Raw genomic sequence first — 24,825 nt, forward strand, 5'->3', positions numbered from 1 at the left:
CCTGCCCGGGTCTTATAAGCCTCTCCCTCCGCCTCCCGACGGCCGAACTGCCCGCTGCCCTCCCGGCCAGGCGCCCCCTGCAGCATGATCTGGAACACCAATCTGCGCTGGCGGCTGCCGGTCACCTGCCTGCTCCTGCAGGTGGCCCTGGTGGTCCTCTTCGGCGTGTTCGTGCGCTACGACCTCGATGCCGACCCCCACTGGATCGGCAGTCAGGGGGATGAGAACACCACCAGCGACATGGAGAACGAATTCTACTACCGCTACCCGAGTAAGTCCGGCCACCCCGCAGGCCCCGCAGAGGCGGACGGGCAGGTCCCCCACCCTGCTCAGAGCCCTGCCTGCCGCACCTGTGCAGCCTGCTGCTCGGGAACAGGGGGCGGGGGCCCTAGAGGAGGAGAAGCTGCCCGCAGCCCGCTGGCCCTCCCCACGCAGCCTCCCCACGGGGCACCTGCCAGCCCCTGGAGGGCACGCTTGACAAATGGCCACATGGGCACCAACTCTTCCCTGTGTTGAAGCGATAGGGAAAGCTCGCCAGGGTGAGCTCACTCCAGGTGCCATCAGAGGCCTCCAACCTCCCCATCAGAGAGCCTTACTTGTCCTTGAAAGACCCAAGTCCCATCTCAGTCACCAACCAGGGGGTGACCCTGGCTCCCTTGTCCAGCTGTGCCCGTACTGGCCACTTAAGGAGGTAGGTCCGATGTCAAAGGCTGCAGGGATGGCTCACTGACTTGCCAGTCCTGCTATGGGGAGAAGCATATGGGACCCAGGCACCTAACCCTCATCTGGCCTGGAAGGGAAGAAAGAACAGCCCTCATTCTCTGGCATCTGCAGTGCCGGGGTTAAGAGCGTGCCCTTGGAATCACCAGACCTCACTCCTCTCATGGTTCTGCCATTAACCAGGGGGATAAGCCTTAGGAAAACATCAACCTCCCTGAAACTCTGTCACATCTGTCCAGCCACATCTGTCCAGCGGGGGATGATAATAGCACCTCGCGTGCAGGCATGGGGTGAAGCTGGGGTGAGACAGGGCACAGGAAGTTCCGGCACAGTGCTGGGCTGGGCATGGAACCCGCACTTCCTAATGAAGCAGTTACTGGAGGTGGACAAAACACAGATGCCCTAGGACTCAGGAGCTGGAAGAACTGGTCCAAGGTCACTCAGGTTGGCCCAACCTCCAGACCCCTCAGCCCAAGGCTCTTCCCATGCCCTTGCGTTTTCTGATTTTGGACACCATCTACCAGCAGCCAATGACAATCATTCCAACGGTTGGTGTGCACAGAGTCATGGACTGTTAGTTTCCGCGGGGAACCGTAAAGCTCACGCGCAACAGCCACCTAGGCCGGCTGGCGTTCCCTCCATGGCTTGAAAACCCTCAGCGAGGGGAGCCTTTGCCTCCAGAAATAACATTTCACTTAGCTCCAAATAAATAACTGCATACATGGAGGATGACAGCCTGCATGAAAAAAGACAAGAGTGGGGGGCGGGGGTGCCAACTCAGTGGGAGCCGGCCATATTACATGGCTGCCAGAAAGCGAATGCCGTCACAGGTTACATTAATAGAAATACGGCGCTTAGCAGAAGGGAGGTTATGGAAGAGGAGTGTGCCCTGTGCTGGTCGAAACCACAGCCTCTACTGGGCTCCACTCAGAGTTGTATGTTAAGAGACCATGACAGCTGTGGCCTTAGAATTAAGACTCCAAATCCACTCTTCACTGCCCACCTTTACTCTCCTCGGACGGATCTGGCAAACGGAGAGGCAGGACAGCTTGAGCGCCTCCTTTGCCTGTTCTGCTTCACTCTGGCTCTTGCTTATCTCTCGGCCATAACCAGCCCTTCAGCAAAGCACAGGGGACAAGTTCTCCCATGGGCATTCATAGGTCCTTGAGGGGTCCAGACAGTGGGAGGTCTCAAAGCCCTAAAATAGGAGCTCCAGAGCCTCCCCAGAGAGGGTTACGGTCCTCACATCTCCCCAGCTCCTATCCCCACTCCATCCACACCCACCTTCCATGCCCCACCGTCATCAATTCACCCAACAACCATCTATCCATAGGGTGGCCACGTAATTTGTCAACTAGTGACGCTTTTGAGAGTGAGGGAGTGGACAGGTTGCGCTCATAGTAATTCACCAGACCAGAGACGTACACCACAACCGTCCCAACAGACCAAGACTCAAGGCCGTTGTGGATGAACAAGTTGCACATCCTTGCTTTCTGACCCCGAAGGGCTCCCAGACTCATGGAGGGCACCCCAGTGCCTTGTCCTCAGTGATGTCAGGCTCTCTGGGCAGAGGAGATCTGAGACAGCTTCCTGGAAGGTGGTGGGATGGTGAGGAGGGGTGAGGCAGGGCAGGTACGCCAGGAGCAGGTGAGTGGTGCAGAGTGGCCCAGCGGTAGGGTTTGTGAAAGGGTAGGAGGGAAGCTGCTAAGGGGGATGAGACAGCCCCAGCCACCAAGGAGGGCTTGAGTTTCTCCTGCTAGTTCCCCTTGGCCATCAACAGGAAGTGACAGAGAGGAGAGGAGTAGAGGGAGAGATGGCCGGCCTCCGGACTCCAGTCACAACAGCTCAAGCCACCAGACGTGCGTTCTCTCCTTTGACCTGCCCCCCCCCCCAACGCTGCCAGGAAGGCGCTGTTGGGACTCCCATGTTATAGACAAGGAGACTAAGGCCAGAGAGGGGGTGACTAGGAAACCAGAGGGCCAGGGCAGGAGCCCTGGACATCCAGGCCCGTGCTCCTGGACCACTCCCCTTCCTTCAGGTTCACCTTTCCCTTTTCCCCTGCCCAGCCCTTCTCAGGTCCACTGGGTCATGGTGGCTGTGGTTCGGAGTTAGAGGGCACGTGGCCTCCTGGTTCAGGTGGGACCCCAGTGTGGCAGTTCCCAGGGGCAGAGGATGAGGGCACACCCTTGTGGTACCTTCTGGGTTGTTGGCTCCAAGCTGTCAACATAATGGGCCTCATTCAGGCCCAGGGGATTAGTGGAGCCTGCTGGGCATCTCGGGTTTCCAGTGGAGTCCAGATCCAGCCGGCTCGGGCTGGGGCTCAGGAGGGCCCAAGGGCTGCTCCCCACACACAGGCCCCTCGGCAGGCAGCAGGCACAGAGCCAGCTGGAGACTTGCCCCAGCAGTGCCCTCGGAGGCCAGCGCTACAGGCACCTGCTGCCGAACACGAAACTTCCCCGCGGGCTGGTGCTCTGGAGCCCGAGAGGCCGTTGGCAGGGTCTGGGGGAGGTTAGCCCCCCGGAGCCATCAGAGCCTGGGTTCCTGAAGCGTCCCGGGAAGACTGAAGGGGGAGCAGGACACATGTTCAGAGATTTGGCCAAGGAATAATTTCAACTATTAGAGCATTTAAATTCCTCTGTTCTCTCCCCACTTACGAGTGCTTTTCACACGCTCTGTCAGGCAGGGCATTTCTGTCCCTCTTGTGGTGCAGGGAGTGGACGGTAGACATTTGCCCAACACTCTCGGGGTGGGGTCCGTGACCCAGGCAGGGACCAGCTGAGCCCTCCCACCAGCAGCCCAGCTGCTTTCCCGGGCCTCTGCCCCATTGCCAGGAAACCGTGCAGTGATGGGGTGGTTCTGTGGTCGGCTCTGAGGCGTGGGAGAGGTGGGCACGGAGACTTGGGCAAGTGAGGGACTGGCCAGGAAGTCTCAAAGAAAAGTCTGGGCTAGACTGGCCTACAGTGAATGGGAAAAGGGCGGCCCCAGGTTGCACCAGGCGGGGCACCACCCTTTCTGTGCTGGTGCAGCAGAGCGGAAGAAGCCGCTGAGGCCCAGGGCGAGGGGAACTCTGGCCTCAGATTTCAGAGATTTCAGGGACTAGGCCAGCTTCTCAGGGGGAGGGGGGGCGGGACCCATCCTGGGAGCGAGGGAGAGTGAGCTAGGAGGGGGGTAGAGAAGGGGAGAGTGGGGTACTGCTGCCCCCTTGTGGCAGCTCTTGTGGCTGGCACGCCAGCTGGAGTCTTCCGCTGAGAGACCAGACTCTGGGCCAGCAAGACTGCTTGCGTCACCCCATGCTGGGGAAAGAGAGGGGAAGGGCAGGTATCTCTCCAACTTCCACTGTCCCACAGCAAGTTGCCAACTCAGTGCAAAACACCTGGACAATCTTGAAGGAGACAAAGGGAAATTGTAGCTGATATTACCCATCAGTTGCTAAAGAGCCAGGCCTGTGCCCCAGGATTGGATGAAGTCATTAAATGTGCACCGTAAACCTCTGGGGTGAACACCACCTGAGCCCCTGTATTACCCTCCCCCCCCCATTTTACAGAAAAAGAAACTGCAGATCAGAGGGATTATGTCCTTCCTGAAGGTCACACGATTGGGACTTTCAAACCATTACTGGTAAAAGCGTTTTAGGAACTAGCACCAAACTTTATGGAACGTAAACTATTCAACTGTTTTATGTCTGGATTCTAAATTAGGACCAGTTTGGGAGATAAAGAGAAAGGGAGCAAGAGAATGAATGCGGAGGTGCCCAAGGAGAGGAGAAGGTGGCATCCGTGTGCCTGAGGTGGGGGGAGAAGAAAGAGACACCAAGAAAGAGAAGGTCAAAGAGAGAGGTTGGGACACGGGAGGAGTCACAGAGGACAGAGAACTAGCTAGAGGGGGCAGGCAGGGATGAGGCACGGAGAAGGGGAGGGCCTCAGGGAGAATGAAGGCAGCCCCGAAATTGCAGTACCCCCCAGGAGGGCCCCCCCATACCCCACCCCCTGTCCCTGCCCACAGGGTTCCTTTCTGCCACCAAACTGCCTCTTCTGAAAAGGCCCCCACCCTCTGTGACGCTGCCTCTTCCCAGGGATTCCTCCCACCACCCCCGCCAGCGCCTTCCCTGTCCCGTCTGCTAGCCTCAAAGGCAGGCCAGTTCTCAGCTTCTGTCTCCCCCTCATCGTGCCCACATTCTGACTCACATCTCCATCTGCGGGCCTGCCCAGTCTCACATCCCCACTCCACCCCGCACAGCCAGTCTCCGTTCCTCCCACCTGCCCTGTCGACCCTCACGATCCACCACCGCCCCGCCACCCCCACATCCCCGTGGTCATCTTCAACTCCAAGGACACCAGACCCAGCCCCTCCCTCCCACTCCACAACTGCCTCCGATCCCCTGTGTCTTGCAGCAGAAGCCCTGCCCTCCTGCCAGCTCCCCTCCCCGGCTGCTGCTGGAACCCTCTTTCACACCTCTCCTCCAGTCTGCCACCCATCCGTTCTCCCCAAGAATAACCATAATGCCACGTATGGCGCTTCACGCGCATTAGCTCAGATTCCCCCACGACAGTTGGAAACGTGATAAACCATGAAATGCGATAATACACGCAATCAGCTGCACACATCGTGAAACCGACACCCAGCTGCTGTTTGTTCGCGCAAATTCGCACGGGTCTCCGGGCAGGAGCTCAGAGCGCCATGCTGGGGTGAGACCCACCGCTCTCTTACATCAGCTTGCACGCCCCCTGCCCCGGGCCTGCCCTGCGGCGTGCAGGGCCTCCTCCCTCAGCCGCTAGCCAAGGGGGCTGTGGCCGTGGCCTGGGCCACAGGAAGGCCTGCGGGGGGCGGGGCCCCCCAGACGCGGTCAGAGGAACTGGGGACCGGCAGAGTGAACAAAACCTACCGGGAGGTTTACAGTCGAGTGGGCTAGACAAACACACCGTTCTGCAAACTGTAATAAGAACCAGAAAGGAAAGAAGAGGGAGAGAACCCACTTCAAACCGGGTGGTCTGGAAAGCCTCTGTGATGAGGCAACATTTCGTTGAGATCTGCAGGAAGAGATTCTGGCCGTTTTGTGGGAACAGCATCCCAGGGGGAGGGAAGGACACAGGCAGAGACCCCGGAGTAGGACTGAGGAACACGGAGGCAGGTGCAGCTGACGCGTGGGGGGAGGGGGGAGGAATGAGGAAGGAATGAAGGGGGCAGGCCAGTGGGGCCTGCAGGTCCCCCCCACCGCCTTTTTTTTTAAACGTTTTACTTGGGAATAATTTCAATTTATAAAAAGTTGCTAAAACAGAAACAGCACAAAGAACACTGTATACTTTTAACTCCGATTCAGCTCCCTGCTTCTTCTCTCCCTCTCTGCACAGAGACGCAAACACATACACTCTTTTCTTGTCCGAATCTTCTGAGGGTGGGTCAGACACATCATGGCCCTGTCGCCCTAAAGATTCCGGGATGTTTCCCGAGAATGGGGGTATTCTCTGCAACCACAGTAATCAATTCCACAAATGTACATTGTGCAATTCCTTCATATTCAGTTTCTATCGAATTTTATCAATCTAATTTTCTAATTAGTCTCTAACTTTGTCAATAACAACCTCTATAGCTCTCCTCCCACTCGCCCCCCCCCCCCACTGCCTGCCCCCCTGCCCCCGCCAGGCAAATCCAGGATCCAGTCCTGAGTTAGGTATTGAATGCAGTAGACCTATTTCTCTTTATCCTTTTTTAACCCAGAACATTCCTGCGGCCTTTCTTTGTCTTTTATGACGTTGATATTGCTCAGGACTCCAGCCTCCCCCCCGTTTCTAACAGCATGTTACTCATTTTCTGTTTGTCTGATGCTTCCTCACGAGTAGAATGGGATTATGCCTTCTGGGCTGGAATACCATACCGGTGATGTGTCTCCTTCAGGGTGTCACATCTGAAGGCGTGTGCTATCCATCTGTCCCTTATCGGCGATGTTAATTTTGATCATTCGGTGAAGACCTTGCCCCGTTTCTCCACTTCGTAATTACTGGGTTTTGTTTGGTTGGTTTTTTTTTTTTTCTACCTTGTAACTTGTAAGCAGTCCATGGGGAGACTCTTGAAGACAATGCAAATGTTCTGCTCTTCATCAAAATTTCTCCCTGGATTTAGCACCCACTGATGGAACCTTTACTGTGAAAATCACGATTTTCCGACTTCATCACTCATCCTACATTTAACCGTCTGGCCCTCGGCGTTCTGGTACAAGCAAGAGCCCTCCTCACGATCTCATTTACGTCCGACTTTGAGTTACTGTTGTTGTCATGGTTTTAATTCATTCCAGTACCTAATGATTTTGATGCTCAAACTGCCCGATTTGGCCACCAGGAACCCTTCAGTCTGGCTTCTCTTGTGTCCTGTGGCACCTATAATTCCTTTTAGCATCTTATTTTTTGTGACTATCTTTGCTTCCCTTCTGTCCTTTTCTGGCAATCTAGAATCGGGCAACGTTAGCCCTGGAAGGACAGTTAAGATCATTCTAATCCGTCCTTTGGTTTTATGGAGAAAACTGAGGCTGAAGGGAAGTGGCTTGTCAGGACCACACTGTGAGCTGATGAAAGAGTTGGTTCAGAACTCAGAATTAGCCTATGCCTAAGTAACAATAAATAATGACTCTTGTCCATTTTGAGCACCTATTATGGGACCGACACTGTTAGGTACTTTACATACATATCCGCATTTAATCTCTGCAGCATTTGTGACTAAGCATTCCAGAAGGTGCTGAGACCCAAGTGTGTTACCTGACTCTCCAGAGTCATCTGTCTACCAGATGGAGGAAACGGGTCCAAATTCAGGTCTCAGTGATTCAGGAAAGGGTACTTGCTGGAGGTGGAGGTGGGATGTGACCTTCACGGGAGTGATCAACTCATGTGCTTCACCAGTCAAGATGAGACTAACTTCTCCGTACTAAAGTGATGCAGTTGAGGGGGCAGAGTGCAGAAAGTCTGGGTTCTGGACCCTAGATCCTAGGTGTAATCCACAGCCTGGCCCCCATTTCAAATGCCCAGCTGCCCACCTCCACCCAGGGTGTGGATGGAAAAAGGAAGCTGCCATCTCCTGAGGGGACACCCAGGCCTTCCTTGGCCTTAGAACGAGTGGTCTCAAGTGGGAGGCTCACCCTGGTTTCCCCCCAGCCCAGCCCCCTCCAGAGGTTCTTAGGACAAGACGGGGGTGGGGAGGGGGTGGTTAGCGGCTGTTCTATGCACAGGAAAGTCATTCATTACTGCCCCTGGCCCCAGGATCCGGTTGCAGACATGGAAGGAGGGGGCTTGGAAGGCTACTGGGTGGCCAGTGGCCCGGAAGACACAGGTTCTGCGCGGGGCTTTGCTGGCCCAGACCCAGGGCTAGGGCCGGCTAAGCGACCGAGCCCCCCGGCTGCACTCTCCCCGCAGGCTTCCAGGACGTGCACGTGATGATCTTCGTGGGCTTCGGCTTCCTCATGACCTTCCTGCAGCGCTACGGTTACAGCTCGGTGGGCTTCAATTTCCTGCTGGCGGCCTTTGGCATCCAGTGGGCGCTGCTCATGCAGGGCTGGTTCCACTCCTACAAAGAAGGCTACATCCGCTTGGGCGTGGAGAAGTGAGCGCGGGGCGGGCCCGGAGGGCAAGGGGCGGGGCCGGGGCGGGCTCTGCAGGGATGGGGGCGGGCCCCGGGGCGAGGGGCGGGGCCCTGGGAAAGGGGGCGGGCCCGGAGGCGGGGCCCGGGGTGAGGGGCTGGCCCGGGGGCGGGGATCACAGGGCGAGAGGGCGGGAATGCAAAAGAACATTCGTCAGCCCGCGGGAAGGCCAAATCCACAGAAAGGGTTCCGAGGCAAATGGCCATAAAACCACGTTTAACGTGCAAGCCCCTGCTGTCACATATAGGGCACCGACCGGGGATCATAGGCCAGGTGTCTGAAACTTAAAACATGCCAAATACTTGCAAGATGATTAATTCACTGAAGCCAGTTAATGAATCCACGACTTTAGAGAAACTGGAAAAATAGTTGACTAGATAGAACATGGTCGGAGCCAAGAAATTAGTCTTTTGTATAAAATCTTTGGCAAGAAAGTCTCACTCCCAAAGCCGTAGATCCAAAGTATGAAAACACCTGTAATATATTTCGTTGGCCACCACAGCCAAAGAGCTATGGCTGAATGAAAAACAAAAGTAGAGATTTTTTGTTTTAAAAATCTCCAAAGAGAATTATTATGAACTTCGTGAGTTGGCAGGTTTTGGGTGAACCAGTGATTGGGTGAGTTGGTGAGTTGACAAATTGAGTTTTGGCAAATTGGCTTTCAGGGGATTGATTTTCAGCAACTGAGCTCGAGCCCATTTTTGGTGCTCAGGACTGGATGCTCATGTTGTCCCTAGACCCTCCTCCTGGCTCCTGTGCCTACTTGAAGAGTCCCACCTGTCACTCTAGGGTCATGGCTCCCCTACAGGCTCTGCCCAAAACTCCGTGGGCCCTCCTAAGAGGTGACATCCGAACTTCCATCTCCCGGCAGCTGGAGGCCCAACGTCAGATGGGTCTTCTGGCTGCAGTTGTGGGAACATCAGCAAATAACTCGGCCTCTCTAAGCCTCCATGTTTCATCTGTATGATGTGGCTAATAACAGTACCCGTGTGGCACAGGAGGACATATGCTGTACCAGGCAGCTATTTCTGTGCCTGGCACTTAGTAACTGTCATGATTCATTCAGCCGGGCCCTATGTGAGGCCCTGGGGACACAGCTGTGAACAAGGCTCGTAGTGAAGCAGACGCTCCGATGAACATCCTCTGTCTTGGGAGGGACCTGACAGAACGGCCCCCATTCCACTCCCTGGCCCTACAGTCAGCTGGTCTCTTCCTTCTCACCTCCTGATGCTCACACACACACACCTGAGCGTAGGGCAGGGGCACTTCCTCTGGCTGCGAATGGCTTGCGGGTCTAGCCTCTACTGTCCCTACCCCCACCCCTATTAACAACTCTCCTGACTCTGCCTCACACTCCAGGACAGCTTTGCCGCTGGCCCGGCCCAGGAAGGCCTGGGTTAGGAGGCACGTGGATGGAACCAGGGTCTCCTTTGGCCACACGACACCTACCTGGCTGTCTGCTTCTCCATCAGCCTTCTGCTGACCGGCTAGGCTTTCAGGGTCCAGACTTAAGAAGGACCTAGGTGCTTCTCTGCTTCTGTTCTCTCTGTTGGCCTTCCTGCCCCCTCCACCCAGCCCCCAGCTCCCTACGGCCTGCAGGAAGCCCTCTCTCTCTTCCCTGGACACAGATCCTCTCTCTCGGGTAAGGACATGAGAGCTCAAACCCAAGCAGAGCCCTGGTAACTAACAGAAGAGGTGTGTTTAGAGTGAGATCTAAGAGTCTGGAGACAGAGACCACATGTGGGTGGAGGAATCAAGGAAGGCTTCCTGAAAGAGGAGGCAGTCAGAAGAGGTTCTGGAAGGGCAGGTAGAGGACGGAGGGCAGGGCGCGGCTCCAAATATGCAGCATGTTCAACAACAGCCGCCAGATGACTTGGGTGCCTTGACCACAAAGTTGCCTGCAAGGAGGGGGTGCTGAGATGGGGTCACGAAGGAAGGGCATGGCCTCTGGTATGTGCCGTTGCCTTGCTGGACCCTTCACCTGTTATTTTTTCTCATTCTTAGAGTACCTTTAGGATGTTATGTGCCCTTGCAACATCATGAAACGGAGGCTCAGCAAGGTTAAGCCACAAGTCCAAATCCATAGATGACCAAAGTCCAGATTCAAACCCAGGGCTTGGAGCGCAGCTTTTTGCTGCTCCCTCAGCCCCTCCCCTGACCCATCTCCCCACAGCCTCATCAATGCGGACTTCTGCGTGGGCTCTGTCTGTGTGGCCTTTGGGGCGGTTCTGGGCAAAGTCAGCCCTGTCCAGCTACTCATCATGACCCTCTTCCAAGTGACCCTCTTCTCAGTGAATGAGTTTATCCTCCTCAGCCTGCTAGAGGTGAGCAGGGATCAGAACGGGGGTGGAGATGGAAGGGCCACTTGGGGTGACAGCAGGGAAATAGAGAAAGGGAGGGCTGGGGAGATATGCCAGCTGGATTCGGTTCAATGTTGGCAAGTCACTTAACCTTCTGAATGTCAGTTTCCTCGTCTCTAAAGTGAGAGTAATGATATTTACTGGGCAGAGCAGGGGCCCCTCATGTTGGTTGTCTCCCTCCTTTCTCTTTCCTGCATATTGGATGGAAAGAGTGGGTGTTCCTGAACACAGTCTTTTTTTTTTTAACACTTATTTGAGAGAGAGAGAGACAGAGAGAGAGAGAGAGAGAACAGCATGAGCTGACACTGCAGAGCGTGATACAGGGCTCAGTCCCACGAACTGTGAGATCATGACCTGAGCCAAAATCAAGAATCAGATATTTAACCGACTGAGCCACCCAGGCACCCCCCTGAACATACTCTTACACACACACACACACACACACACACACACACACCACATTCACAGATTGGTCTCCCAAGAAAAAGACACAGTGTATTGAGGGCTACACATACGTAAGGAAGGAGCCTTAGGGAAATACCCAAGGTGGACATGTATCACTGCATAGGTTGTGCACTGCACAACTCTAGAAGTGACAGTCACATGGATTCTGGCAGGAATCATGCCCCTTAAAGTTGGCCAATTCAATGAACCAAGTAAGGGGTACCTTAGACCTCTGACTCTAGTTCAGATACTTCTTGGTACCTTTGCAGGGGTGAAGGTCATTCAGAGACTTCATGCATTTCTTAGCCCCCAACTCCTCTACATTTGGACTCTGCCTGGAACACCCCCACCCCTGAAAAGGGGTAGAGATTTTTTGCTTTTGTGTTTTTACATTACACTACATCCAGTCATTCATTTTGTCATTTTGTTCAGCCACCAGACTGACCCAGGCCGCCATATCTCTACCTCTTAACTCACCTCCTTATCTTCATCTTTGCCCCACTCACCACCACAGGCCAACCCCCACCAGCAGCCATGGAGACCTGTTAGTAATGCGTATGAGACCAATTCCCCTGATTAAAACCCTCCAGTAGCTTTTAAAATTTCACTTCAAATAAAATCCACATTTGTTATAAAGCCCTACATGTTCTGCCCCCAGCCTCTCTCTCCAAGCTTATAACCTACTCTCTCCCCATCTTTCTGTGCTTTGGCCATACCCTCCTGTCTGTTCCTCAACACAGCAAGCTTGGTTCCCCCTCGGGGCCTTTGCTCTTGCCTGGAATGCTCATCCCCCAGTCATTTTCATCACTGAGGTCTCAGCTGGAATATCGCCTCTTCAGAGAGGCCCTCCTAGATTCTCCCCCCTATACAGTGTTGCCCTCTAGCTTACCCCCCTCCCCCACCCCTAGTCACTGTGTCTCACATTGACCTGGTTTATTTTCTTCATAACATTTCTCCTTCTCTGATAAACCTTATCTGTCTGGACCATCCGTGTCCCCAGCACCTAGTTCAATGCCCAATAAGTGCTCAACAAATATTTACCAAGTAAATACCAAGACTCCGAGTCTGACTGCATGTCAGGCAATGCTCCGGGCACTCTCACTCAGACCCCGAGGAGCTCACAATCTAGTGAGGGAACCAGGAAGTACACAGTTACCATGCAGTGTGATGAGAAGTGAGGTCAAGGGCTTGGTGACATAAAGGAGGGTGCCTGAGCCAGCATGGAAGGTCAGGGAGGCTTCCTGGAGGAAGAGACGTCAAAGCTAGAAGTCAAGGAGAAAACAACCAGGCAAAGGGGTGAGGCAGAGGAAACAGTGCAAAGGCCTTGAGTGAGGCCCACAGTGAGCGGTCTCTGGTGGCTCCATCTGGCGGAAGGAGGGTGTGCTGGGGGAGGGCTGGGGGGGGGGTAATGGTAGAGGAAGGGGGGCAGGACACAAATCATCAAGGCTCCTGGAGATGGTGTTGAAGAGTCACGAGGGCAACTTTGTCATGACGGCAGTGGGGAGCTATGGAGAGTTTCAGATGGGGGAGTGGCACGGCCAGACACACGTAATAGAAATGCCACTTTGGCTCTGGTGAGGACAATGGCTGGGAGCAGGGAGCCGTGGTAAGAGATAATGGGACTGGGGCTGGGGGTAGTACCAGGAGAAGGAAGTGATTCAACAGATAGAAAAGGAGGGGAATACACAGGCCTTAGGGACTGGGTGTGGTGGGAGGCGTGAGAAAGAAAGCAGCAAGGCTAGGCGAGGGGTGGGCAGTGGGGCCAATGGGCATGATCTGAAACAGTGAGAATCCACAGTCTCGGGCATGAGTCGAGAGACCCTCAAAAATCCCCCTAATCTGCTACAGAAATTTGGTGTATGGTTTTTTGTTTTTCTTTGAGAGAGGGGAGAGGGGGGGAGAGAGGGGGAGGGGGAGGGGGAGGGGGAGGGGGAGGGAGAGAGGGAGAGAATCCCAACCAGGCTGTCAGCACAGAGCCTGACTCAGGGCTTGATCTCACGAACCGGGAGATCGTGACCGGAGCTCAAATCAACAGTCGGACGCTTAACAGCCTGAGCCACCCGGGCTCCCGCTACAGAAATTCTTTTAATGCCTGACAGTCTTCAGGCCTGTCTCTGTGCCAAGTTAAAATACAACAATCACATGTCAGGAGCACTTGCCCTTGGCTGAGCCCTGCTCTGAATACTTCACGTGGCTTATCTCAATCCTCATCGCTGAGAAAGGCACAATTATTACCCACACTTTACAGATGAGAAAGCTGAGACTCGGAGAGGTCATGAGGGCTCATCCCAGGTCCTATGGCTGGGAGAGGCACCTACCAGGCCGGGAACCAGGAAATCCAGGCCTGTCAACAACCCCACCGCTAAGCTCTGTGACCTTGGACCATACACTTACCTCTCTGGCTGGATTTCCCCATCTAAAGTGAAGGAACAAGTCTGTGATTCTGATTGGAACTCCACCCCCCCCACCAACATGGGTTCCGAGTGGGGAGGAAGAGGAGGTTGGAGAGAGGGGAGGGGGGCACGCGGAGGAAGGCTAAGTCCACGAAGCACCTGTTGAGTGCCAGGCGCTCACCAGGCGCTTTACACAAGTTGTCTGATTTAACCCTCCAGACGGCCCTGCTAAGTCGCCGCCCTCTCCCCCACTTTGTAAATGAGGAGCTTCAGACCTAAAGAAATCCAGGGGCACGGAGTGGGGGAGGGCAGGAAGGGACAGAAGAGGAAGAAACCTCCCTACGTGCTCTGACTGTGGGAGACAGGAGACAGGAGGGTGGGGATGGGGTGGGTGGTGGAAGGTCAGCTGGGAGGTCATAGGGTAAGGTCAGCTGGGAGGTCATAGGCAGGATGCTGGCAGTCTAGATCGAGTGGTGCTGGGCCAGGAGTGGCTGCGTAGAAAGACATATGGAGAGGGTAGGGCCCAGGGGGAAGGGAAGGGCTCCCAGGAATGAAGATAAGGCAGAAGCTAGTGACCAACTAGGTGACAAACTAGGGGGTGCCCTAGGTTCTAGGTCTGCTTCACCTCTTCCCGCTGGGTGACTGGTCAAGGTCCTCTCCAAGGCTGGGTTTCCCGATCTGGGCACAGTCCCATCTGCTGGGTGAGGATATTCTGGCATTTTGCTGATGGGCTCACAGCCTGGGTTCAGGGATCCCTGCTTTCTCCTCTTCCAAACTGATTGGTCTGTGGGGGGCCCTGGGCTCCCATCTTACAGCTTGTGGAATCAGAGACAGATGGACCTGTGTGTGTATGTGTGTGTGTGTGTGTATTTGGTGGGGAAGGAAAGTGCTCACAGGTGGGAGGGAGAGACAGTATCAGAGCCTCACCAATCCCTGTACCCCAGGTGAAGGATGCAGGGGGCTCTATGACCATCCACACATTTGGCGCCTACTTTGGGCTCACAGTGACCTGGATCCTCTATCGCCCCAGCCTACATCAGAGCAAGGAGAGGCAGAGCTCTGTGTACCACTCGGACCTCTTCGCCATGATTGGTGAGGGCTGCTATAAGGACTGAGGGCCACCATGATGGGTGAAGGTGGCCATGATGGATAAGGGCCATCATGATGACTGAGGGCTGCCATGATGGGTGAGGACCACCATGAGGAGTGAGAACCACCATAATGGGTGAGGGTCTCCATGAGGAGTTCAGGTTCCCGTAACTATGCCTGATCTCCATGTGGTCTGGAGGGTGGGAGCCAGTTCCCTCTGGGGAAAGGGCAGAGGGGGTTGCCTGTAGACATCTCCAGGATCCCAGATGATGGTCCCTTTTTCCCACGGGGCTGGAAGAAGTTGGTCACTCATCCTGTTTTCCCTAGGATGCCCTAAGGCAGACAAAGTGGAAATGGTGACTCCATCCCCTGGGTCAGGGCAAAGTGTGAATTCCTACTTCCTGTGTCCATTCATTCCAGAGAACACATATCAATCACCCACGCTGGTCTCCTAAAACCCAGCCCTGCCTTCAAGGGATTATTACCAGATCATTACCAGATAATCTCCCAACAGTGGGGGGAAAGATTCTCCCTCATGGTGCTGTGGGAACAAGGTGGGAGGCATTTAGCCCAGTTACAGGGTCAGGCTACACTTCCTGGAGCAGAATCAGGAAGTAAGAAAGGCAGGGAGGATGTCGTAGGAAGAGCCCCCAGCATGAGTAAGGCTGTAGGGTGGGAAGCTGCTGGGGCACGGGACTCATCTGAGGTCTCTGGAACTAAAAAGGGCAGGAGGTCTGCCTAAGTTCTGTTGGGCCCATCTAACACCTCTTCTCCCGGGCCCACCGGCCCTGTCTGGTCTGGCTAGGCACCCTCTTCCTGTGGATGTACTGGCCCAGCTTCAACTCAGCCGTGTCCAAACACGGAGACGCCCAGCACCGAGCTGCCATCAACACCTACTGCTCCTTGGCAGCCTGCGTGCTCACCTCGGTGGCACTGTCCAGCGCCTTGCACAAGAAGGGCAAGCTGGACATGGTGAGCCAGGGGGGCGGGGAGCGTGGGGAGCCCGGGGAGGGGGGAGGTGCGGCTCTGACCGCCTGTGCCTGGTGGGCACTGATCACCACGCCCTTCCAACAACTCCTTGAGGCTCGCAGCCTCAGGATTATCACACCGACCCTGCAGAGGAAGAAACTGAGGCTTGGGGACAAATGATTTGTTCGGATTACATAGCTGGGTTTTGGCATAGCCCAGAACCAGATTCTCAGAGATTGTTGATCTCTGAGCAGCTCCTCCCCCTCACTCTCCTCTCCCGCAGCCTGGGGTGCCGACAGCTGTTCTGGGCTGAGCACCCCATCAGACCTGCCCCGTAGGGTTGCCAGGGGCACCTCCCTCTACCAGGCTTCTGATCTTCCAAACACTGGCCCTCAGTCTCTCTCTCTTCTTTTTTTTTTAAGTTTGAGATTGGGGTGGGGGGGGGAGAGAGGGAGAGAGAGAGAGAGAGAGAACGCGAGTGCATAAGTGGGGGAGGGGCACAGAGAGAGAGGGAGAGAGACGGAATCCCAAGCAAGCTCTGCACTGTCAGCACAGAGCCCGATGTGGGGCTCGAGCTCATGAATCATGAGATCATAACCTGAGCTGAGATCAAGAGTCAGATGCTTGGGGCACCTGGGTGGCTCAGTCGGTTAAGCGTCCGACTTCGGCTCAGGTCATGATCTCGCAGTCCGTGAGTTCGAGCCCCGCGTTGGGCTCTGTGCTGATGGCTCGGAGCCTGTTTCAGATTCTGTGTCTCCCTCTCTCTGACCCTCCCCCGTTCATGCTCTGTCTCTGTCTCAAAAATAAACATTTAAAAAAAAAAAAAGAGTCAGATGCTTAACCGACTGAGCTACCCAGGAGCCTGAGCCTTCTTAAAGCAACCTCCACCTGCATCATCCCATACGCTCAGAAAGGAAACCCCTTTGATGCTTGTCCACACCCCTAGGAGGTTGGTGGGGGGATATGGTTTCCCAGTGTCCTTCCTGTCGCTTCCCTGGGACAGATTGTTCTGTCATTAGTGGGGAGGGGCCAAAGCCCATAGATGGTGGTAGATTCTTCTATAAAAAGAAGACCACCTCTCTATCTCATAGTCTGACGCTAGCTTCTTGACACGGGTATATGTGTGCTGGGACACTGCCATGGCCCCTGGGTACACTGGACAGCCGCCACACAGAGAGGTAGGGACTCACACATCAGAGGGAAGAGAATCAGACACAGGGATGTGGGCACAGCTGTGTGCTCCCAACACCCCCACGCAGGCAAGGGCACGGAATGAGGTCAAGGTCAGGGGCTCTGGCTCCACACAGACCCGGATCAACTTACCTTTCTGCCTCCTGCTAGCCGTGTGGTCTTTAACAAGCCACATCACCTCCCTGCACCTCAACTCCCTCCTCTGCACAAGCATCAAAAGATAACTGTCCTTACCTCCTGGGCTTGTTGTAGAGACGGACTGAAACCATCCCCGCAGCCGGCAACGCAGTACCCGGTGCGGGTAGGCCTGGAGCCGTCGTAGGCCCACGGATTCTGGCTCGGGGGTTTGCGCACGAACAGGCCTGATGTCGGCGTACGTCACGGGGAGACCATCAGACATGCAAACCTGCGCACACAGGTTCACAGGGGACATGCAGACATGCCAGTAGGTCTCACCGGCAGGGACACATGATTTGTGCCCACGCACAGTGCCCAGGCTGCTGGTGCAGAGAACACAGGCGCTAGGCCCGGGGCCCTCTGCGGGCTCCTGGCTGGCTGAGACGCACTGTGAGTCACCCTTGCCTCCCGGAGCCAGAGCGTGGGGGTGCAGGCTCCGGGAGAGGACTGAGCTCTGGCCCTCCCTACCCAGGTGCACATCCAGAACGCCACGCTTGCGGGAGGGGTGGCCGTGGGCACCGCTGCCGAAATGATGCTCATGCCATACGGCTCCCTCATCGTCGGCTTCATCTGCGGCATTGTCTCCACCCTGGGTTTTGTGTACCTGACGGTGAGGGCCCCCGGCCAGGGCAGAGGGCTGGGAACCCCGGGGTCTGTGTTTCTAACTGGCAGGGGTGGGGAGGTCTGGGGGCTGGAGGGGGCTGGGTCTCTGGGTATTTGGGGCCTCTGGAATCCTGGCCTCCCCACACCCCTGCCACGGCTAAGGGCCCGAGCAACACCCTTCTCACCTCTCCAGCCATTCCTGGAGTCACGGCTGCGGATCCAGGACACGTGTGGCATTCACAACCTGCACGGCCTCCCGGGCATCATAGGCGCCATTGTGGGTGCAGTGACAGCATCCTGCGCCAATGCTAAGGTGTATGGAATAAAAGGGTAAGTATGGAGGAGGTGCATGGAGCCCGGGCTCCCTCCTTCTTTCTCCATTCCTCCTTCCTGCTGTTCTGGGGTCCAACGTTGTATCTCTACCCCTAGCCTTCCCTAATCTGAACAACCGTCTATGGGCCTCTCTCCCGAACCTCTGTCCTTCCTCAGGAGTCTTAGAGACCATCTGATCTGTCCAGTGCACATGGGGAGGCTCAGGCCAGGGTTTACTGAGCCTTGGTGCCCATTCACATTTGCGGGGCGACAGCAAGTGCTTCCTTGGCCTCTCTGTGGAGCCCTGACCTGCTCTCTGTCTCCACTCGAGGCTTGCCAATTTCTTTGGCTTTGATGGTTTCAAGACTTCCTGGGACTCGAGCATGCAGGGCAAGTTTCAGGCTGCTGGTCTCTTCGTGTCCCTGGCCATAGCCCTGGTGGGCGGCATCATCGTGGGTGAGTGGGAGCGTCTGGGCCAGAGAAGGTGGGGCCGCTGCGGGTGGGGGACCCACCAGCACGTACCAGAGGTCAGCCCGGAGGACCCAGGAATCCTGTGCGCTTGTGGCTGTGGGATTGGGTTGGGTTGGGGGTGGGGGGGAGTTTCCCATCTGTGGGAAAGGGCTGGGTAGGCAGAGAGGAAGTGGTTCCTGACCTCCTGTGACCCCTAACTTTCTTTAGGGGTCATTTTGAAGTTGCCATTCTGGGGACAACCTGCTGATGAGAACTGCTTTGAGGATTCAGTCTACTGGGAGGTGAGTTCCAGAAACTTGTTCTCCTACCCGAAGGGGGTTCTGCCCTTCTCCACAGACCCTACTCACGTCAGCTGGGCTGGGTCCTGAGGAGCCAGAAGCTGAAGGTGAGGGACAGAGCCCCGCGTCACCTTACTCCTCCAACGGGAGACTGTGTCTCCTGGGGCGGGGGCGGGCTGAAGGCTTTATTCTAGAGCAGTAATTCCTAAAGTATGGCCCCCTGTGCTCCCCAGAGGCAGCAGCACCTGGGAACTGGTTAGGAATACAAATTTCTTGAATCGTACCCAGTCCTCCTGAATCCAAAATTCAGGGGTGAGGCTCAGCACTGTGTTTCAACAAGCCCTCCCCCGTGATTCTGATGAAACGCACACCCGCCTCTGAGAACCACGACCCTTCTGTTCGCATTGGAATCACCCAGGGAGCTTTAAAGGTTCTCCAAGCCCCACGAGGCTCCGAGTTCATTGGTTTGGGGGTAGGGCCTGGACATTAGGAGTTTTTGGTTTTTTTATTTTTTTTAATTTTTTTAACGTTTATTTATTTTTGAGACAGAGAGAGACAGAGCATGAACGGGGGAGGGTCAGAGAGAGAGGGAGACGCAGAATCTGAAACAGGCTCCAGGCTCTGAGCAGTCAGCACAGAGCCCGACGCGGAGCTCGAACTCACGGACCGCGATATCGTGACCTGAGCCGAAGTCGGACGCTTAACCGACTGAGCCACCCAGGCGCCCCGTTTTTTTTGTTTTTTTTTTTAAACTTCCCCAGGTGAATCCAATATATAACCCGGGTTAAGAACCACTATGTGTGGTCCACTTCAGTCTCCATAAGATCCACCTGGAGACCTTGTAAAAATGCAGCTTCCCAGGCACCTGCCCAGGATTGTAATTCAGGAGGGCCTATGCGTGTAATTCAGGAGGGCCTATTCAGGAGGGCCTCAACTTTCCAGCTGAGTCTGGTCCAGAAACTGAGTTCTGTGACATTCCAGTATCAGTACAGAGACCCAACTGGAGAAACGGTGCTCTGCAAGCTGAAGGTATTAGGATGTCACGCGACTCCATTTCTTTAAAAAGATGCCGTGATTTGGGTTTTCAGTGACTTCAGGGAGGCCTCCCTCCCGACCAATCATTGTTGAAGGCAATTACCTTCGTTAGATGGTGGAGGATGACAGCCACCCACACTTCCCCTCATGACAGGGGGCAGGACCTAACCTGTGTCTGTGGCCCCTGTGACAAGGGCCTGCCCATCACCGCCTTTCATGTGGCTCTGTATTTTTATTTTATTTTTTAAATGGTTGTTTATTTTCTTTGAGATGGGGGAGAGAGAGAGGGAGGGGGGGAGGGCAGATAGAGAGGGGGAGACAGAGAATCCCAAGTGGGCTCTACCCTGCCAAACCCACAGTGAGATCAAACCCACAAACCGTGAGATCATGGCCTGAGCTGAAATCAAGAGTCAGATGCTTAACCGCCTGAGCCACCCAGGTGCCCCTTGGCTCTGTATTTTTAACCACACCAGAAGTTTTCTGGGTAATTTCAACTGATATCCATTAGAAGCCAATTTCATGTACATAGCTAATAATGCTTTTGAATTCATTCTCTTTAAATTATTTTTTTAAATTATAAAATGAATAGAAGCCCATTAAAGGAAATCTGGAAATAGAGAAAAATAGAAAGAAATCCTATCACCCTAATTCAAGTACTGTTAATGTTTTGGGCATATTTCCCTCCAGTCTTTTTTTTTTTTTTTTTTTTAATCCTCGCAGATTTTTTAATGTTTATTTATTTTTGAGAGAGAAAGAGAGAGAGTGTGTGTGTGAGCAGGGGAGGGGCAGAGAGAGAGGGAGACACAGAATCTGAAGCAGGCTCCAGACTCAAGGCTGTTAGCACAGAGCCTGATGTGGGGCTCAAACTCACGAGCCATGAGATCATGACCTGAGCCTAAGTCGGATGCTTAACCGACCGAGCCACCCAGGTGCCCCAGTTTTTTTTTACACAGTGGAGATTGTATGCCCAATTTGAGATCCTGCTCTTTCTTTTTATAAGAAGTATTCTGTCATTACATTCTTAATAAACTTCCTTTTTTTTTTTAATTTTTTTTTAACGTTTATTTATTTTTGAGACAGAGAGAGACAGAGCATGAACAGGGGAGGGGCAGAGAGAGAGGGAGACACAGAATCGGAATCAGGCTCCAGGCTCTGAGCCGTCAGCCCAGAGCCCGACGCGGGGCTCGAACTCGCGGACCGCGAGATCGTGACCTGGCTGAAGTCGGACGCTTAACCGACTGCGCCACCCAGGCGCCCCTAAACTTCCTTTTTTTAGCAGCATAATTATTTTCATCCCATTTTTAAAGTCAGAATTTAAACTATTTTAGACACCACAATTAGAAATCACACAGATTTAACACCAATGAAATAAACTAAAAGATGTTATCAATTCCCACATATAGAAGTTCACTCTTGGTTCTGTTTTGATCTTTACAATGTATTCTAAGTTCACACCTTCTCTCTGCTGTATACCTTTCAGCAGTGCTCCGTTTTGAGGACTGTAATTCTGTGTCAGTGGAAGTAAGCCACCATCAGGCCGTCCCCTCAGCCCCTGGCCTCTGGATGGTTTACCTAGGAGATGAGGTGCCTTTCCAGAGGATGAGGGGACACAGCTGTTCCCCAGGACCTTAGCTGAGGCAATCTTTTTAAGTTTATTTATTTATTCTGAGAGAGACAGAGACAGCGGGAGTGGGGAAAGGGCAGAGAGCGAGGAAGACAGAGAATCCCAAGCAGGCTCCGTGCTGCTAGTGCAGAGCCCGATGCAGGGCTTGAATCTATGCAACCGTGAGATCATACCCTGAGCCAAAATCGAGAGTTGGACGCTCAACCAACGGAGCCACCCAGGCGCCCCAGATGAGGCAATCTTTGAGATCAAAGCTAAGACTTGAAGCCGAGGCAACACTGATCCACCCCACTCCCACTCCACCTACCAATCCATTTCTGCTCCCCCCTCCCCCCCCCCCCCCCCACATCTCACCTCACCCCCCTTTTGGACCTGTCTGCTATTCAGGGAGCTTGCCATGCTGCCTCTCCCTGGCACATTACTCCTGCTCATCTATCAAAAGTGGGTTCAGCACAACCAGAATCCCCCGCCCCTGACTGGGCTATCAGCCTCTCATGTGCATTTGCAGCTCATATTGTCACTGTGCCTGTCACTTGAACGCCTTCCCACTGCTCTGGGGGGGCAAGGACTCTGTCTCATGCTTGCAGTGCCCCAGCACCCTGGACAGTGGCTAGCCTGATGTAGGGGGCAGGACACCTGTGTGAAGGACTGCCCTGCTCCCTGGCATGCAATCTGCACAGTGATCACAAGGTGGCGCCCGCCACACACCATACGCTGCTCCTGACTTGCCCGGGCTGTGCTAGTTCTACCGGGGACACCTGCCTGGCCTAGGGCAGGGCCCTTGGAACTGCCCTCCTGTCTCTGCAGATGCCTGAGGAGCTGAAGAGCACTGTCTTACATCCTGAGGACTCCACCCTCAAGCCCGCGGAACCTTAAACTCCCAGGGCAGGTGAGAAGCAGGTGAGAGCCTGGGCAGGGTCTCCCGGTGGGTGCCCAGCTCTGGGAACTGGGTGACACCAGCAAAGGGGCAAAAAGAGAGCATCAAGAAAGGCGGATGTGAGCTTCCACCCCTCCTGCCTGGATTGGAGCGGGCACGTGAGGGTTGGTGGCACTCAGACTCCTTGCAAGCTGGACAGGCACGGAGATGTATGGAAGGCACTCTGAACTGGAAGGAATATATAGAAGGTGACCTGGGTGCACACTTGGCTTTGCTGCTTACTGGCTGTGACTTTGAGGATCCCTTCACCCAGAGCCAGAGCCTCAATTTCCTCATTTATAAAAGCAGGACCGACAGGCCTGGCTCTATTCAGTCAACCACCTCGGGCTAGTTGTACCTTCCTTCTCTGTCTCCTCTCTTCTTCCCATCAGCTCACAGTCTCCTTGCCCCCGTGTGGAACGCACCAAGCCCTTCCTCGTGCCTTTTGCATCTAACCCTCCACAGAGAGCTCTACCCGACAGGTGCAACTACTTCCCTCTTTTCCAATAAATGAGAAAATTAAGGCTCAGAAAAGTTCAGGTTCTCCAAGGCCACAGAGTGCAAGTGGACAAACTGGGGTCTTAGCAAGTCATTACCCCTGTGCTCATTAGCGCTCTTGGATCCCCTTGGAGCCCAGAGCTTGGAAAGAGCTGCGTCTGGGGCACAAGGCTGAGTGATGTGACCACTTGCCTCTAATGCCCACCCTGTCCGGAAAAGGCAAAGGCGCCCGAGGGGCTACGGCAGGACCCCACAGTGGCCCGCTGCTCTTGGCTCTCTCCCTGCAGGCTCCACAGACTGCCCCGGCCCTCCCAAAAGAGCGGTGCTGACCAAGCTGAGAACACAGGAGCAAGGCAAGCAGCACCCCACCTGCTGGCCTGGCCCAGGCCGCCCTCCACTTCTTTCTCCTTCATCCCAGGAGGCCTGCCTGAGAATGGAGACGGGAGAGCTATAGACAAAGTGGGCATCCAAGCCAGGTTCTGGCTGCAGGAGGCCTGCCTCCAGGGGTCTTGGTGGCCACATCCTGAGAACAGCAGGCAGGAGTGGGGCTGGCAGCCGGGAGTGGGCACGAGCCATCCTAGGAGACAACTTAGCCGCCAGCCCAACTTCTGGGGTCTTCCGCTCCCTGCCTGCCCCTCCGCCGGCACCTCCCTTGCTCCCTGGGCCGCCCAGACCTCTCTGTGCCATGCAGATGGCAGCCTCCGTGAATAAACGTTCCTGGTGTTCTTTGTAGAATGGGTGTGAATGCTCCAAACGGGGCCAGTTTGAAGGACAAAAGGACCCCAAAGACCTGGCCTCCCGCCCCTGTCCTGACCCTCCATACCAAGCTGCCACCCACAATGCAAGGGAAATCATCCTGGGCCGAAGAGGAAGAATCCGGGGTGCCGGAGGCTGCTCCCGCTTGGGGCCCCCTGCCAGGCTCAGCTTTGGGGCTGGGGTCTTTCCCCAAGGCCCGTCCTTAGTTTACATCAACCACCCCAGAAACTCACCGACCATGAAAACTGCCATGCCCACCGTGCCCTCCGTGTGACCCTGCTCCGTTTCAAGGGCACTCAGGCAGGGTGGGAGAATAAGGGAGGAGGGCTCCTTTGGGCCAATCCCCCTACCCCAACCCTTTCCTCTGGCTCCCTGCCAAGACAGCCTAGACTCCACAGTTTGGATCTCACCCCTTCTTGTGGCCAGCCACCACCCTGGGCTGAGTAACACACACTTCCCACCCTTAGGGGCCTCACAGTCTAGCTGAGGACCGACCTGACACCCGGGATCCACCCTGAACTCTTGACAGCCATTCCATGGCCAGGTGGCCTCCCAGAGCGGGTGACCTGAGCAGGGTTTTGGAGGCTGAATAGGAGTTTACCGGAAGGATGGCACGGGGACAGCCTGGGCAGACACCCAGAGATCAACATAGCGAGGTTTGGTGTGGCTAAAAGAGATGTGAGGCAAAAGCGTGCCAGCTGGAGAGTAAGCAGCAGAATCCAGATCCTTTGTGGAGCAAAGACTCCAGGGAGGAAGGGGTGAGGGGAGAGGGAGGAGAAGGTCTCTCCTGCCTCCAAATCCGCCCTCCCCGCCCCCCTCACAATTCACACATACATACACACTCAGGCCTTCATTCTCCGTGCCAGAGGAGGTGGGGGGGGGAGCTGAAATGCAACCTATTCATGTTCCCGCGATGTAACACCCCTCATTTTCCATGCTGGGTAAAGACAAAAACCCTTTACAACCTGTTTCTGGAACTTGTCAGCAGCTGCCAAGAGGAGCATGTTAATTAAACGTCGGCAAAGATGGAAGCTGGAGGCCCCGGCTCTAATTGGACAGTTTGCTTCACCGGATTGAAAAACATTGTGACAAAGGAGGAGGTGCGCGGCGGCGCGGCAGGGGTGCGGCGTGGCGAGGAGGGGAGCGGCGGCTTTGATTTGCGCTGAGCCCGGCCGCAGCCGCCCGCCCCCGGCCGCGCCGCCCAGCCCAGCGGCACGCCCACCAGCGCCTGGGCGGGGCGAGGGCCGGGGAGACCGTCCCAAAGCCTGCCCCGAGGGTCCCGCGGGCGGTCCGCGAACGGCGTGACGCCCCACCGAGCACCAGGCTTTGAGGCTCTGGGGCGGGCCCCTTCCCGCCCCCCCTCCCCGC

The 24,825-nt window shown here is 55.2% G+C and overlaps 1 protein-coding gene across 2 annotated transcripts; it reads left to right on the forward strand.

Annotated features, from left to right (window-relative positions):
* Window positions 1–21: 21 nt before the first annotated feature.
* On the forward strand, window positions 22–23,433 carry RHCG (Rh family C glycoprotein). Of its 2 annotated transcripts, none has more exons than XM_043554695.1 (11): window positions 22–271; window positions 8,118–8,304; window positions 10,515–10,665; window positions 14,483–14,630; window positions 15,433–15,599; window positions 17,437–17,574; window positions 17,761–17,897; window positions 18,211–18,335; window positions 18,558–18,631; window positions 22,095–22,187; window positions 22,989–23,433. In XM_043554695.1, the coding sequence occupies exons 1-10, from the start codon at window positions 85–87 to the stop codon at window positions 22,161–22,163; spliced, it is 1,383 nt and encodes a 460-aa protein (XP_043410630.1). In that variant the 5' UTR covers window positions 22–84; the 3' UTR covers window positions 22,164–22,187; window positions 22,989–23,433. The 2 variants fall into 2 exon arrangements, with proteins under 2 accessions (XP_043410630.1, XP_043410631.1); XM_043554696.1 differs by having other exon boundaries at window positions 22,095–22,176.
* The last annotated feature ends 1,392 nt before the right edge of the window (window positions 23,434–24,825 follow it).

Source organism: Prionailurus bengalensis, chromosome B3 (assembly GCF_016509475.1).
Source record: "Prionailurus bengalensis isolate Pbe53 chromosome B3, Fcat_Pben_1.1_paternal_pri, whole genome shotgun sequence".
In the NCBI taxonomy this organism is placed as follows: Eukaryota; Metazoa; Chordata; class Mammalia; order Carnivora; family Felidae; genus Prionailurus; species Prionailurus bengalensis.

What these genes read in the sequence shown, in the direction of transcription:
- RHCG (XM_043554695.1), top strand. Translation starts at nt 85, where the DNA reads ATGATCTGGAACACCAATCTGCGCTGGCGGCTGCCGGTCACCTGCCTG. An exon ending in ATTCTACTACCGCTACCCGA is followed by an intron (nt 272 to 8,117) that starts GTAAGTCCGGCC and finishes CTCTCCCCGCAG; the next exon opens with GCTTCCAGGACGTGCACGTG. An exon ending in GGTGGGCGGCATCATCGTGG is followed by an intron (nt 18,336 to 18,557) that starts GTGAGTGGGAGC and finishes AACTTTCTTTAG; the next exon opens with GGGTCATTTTGAAGTTGCCA.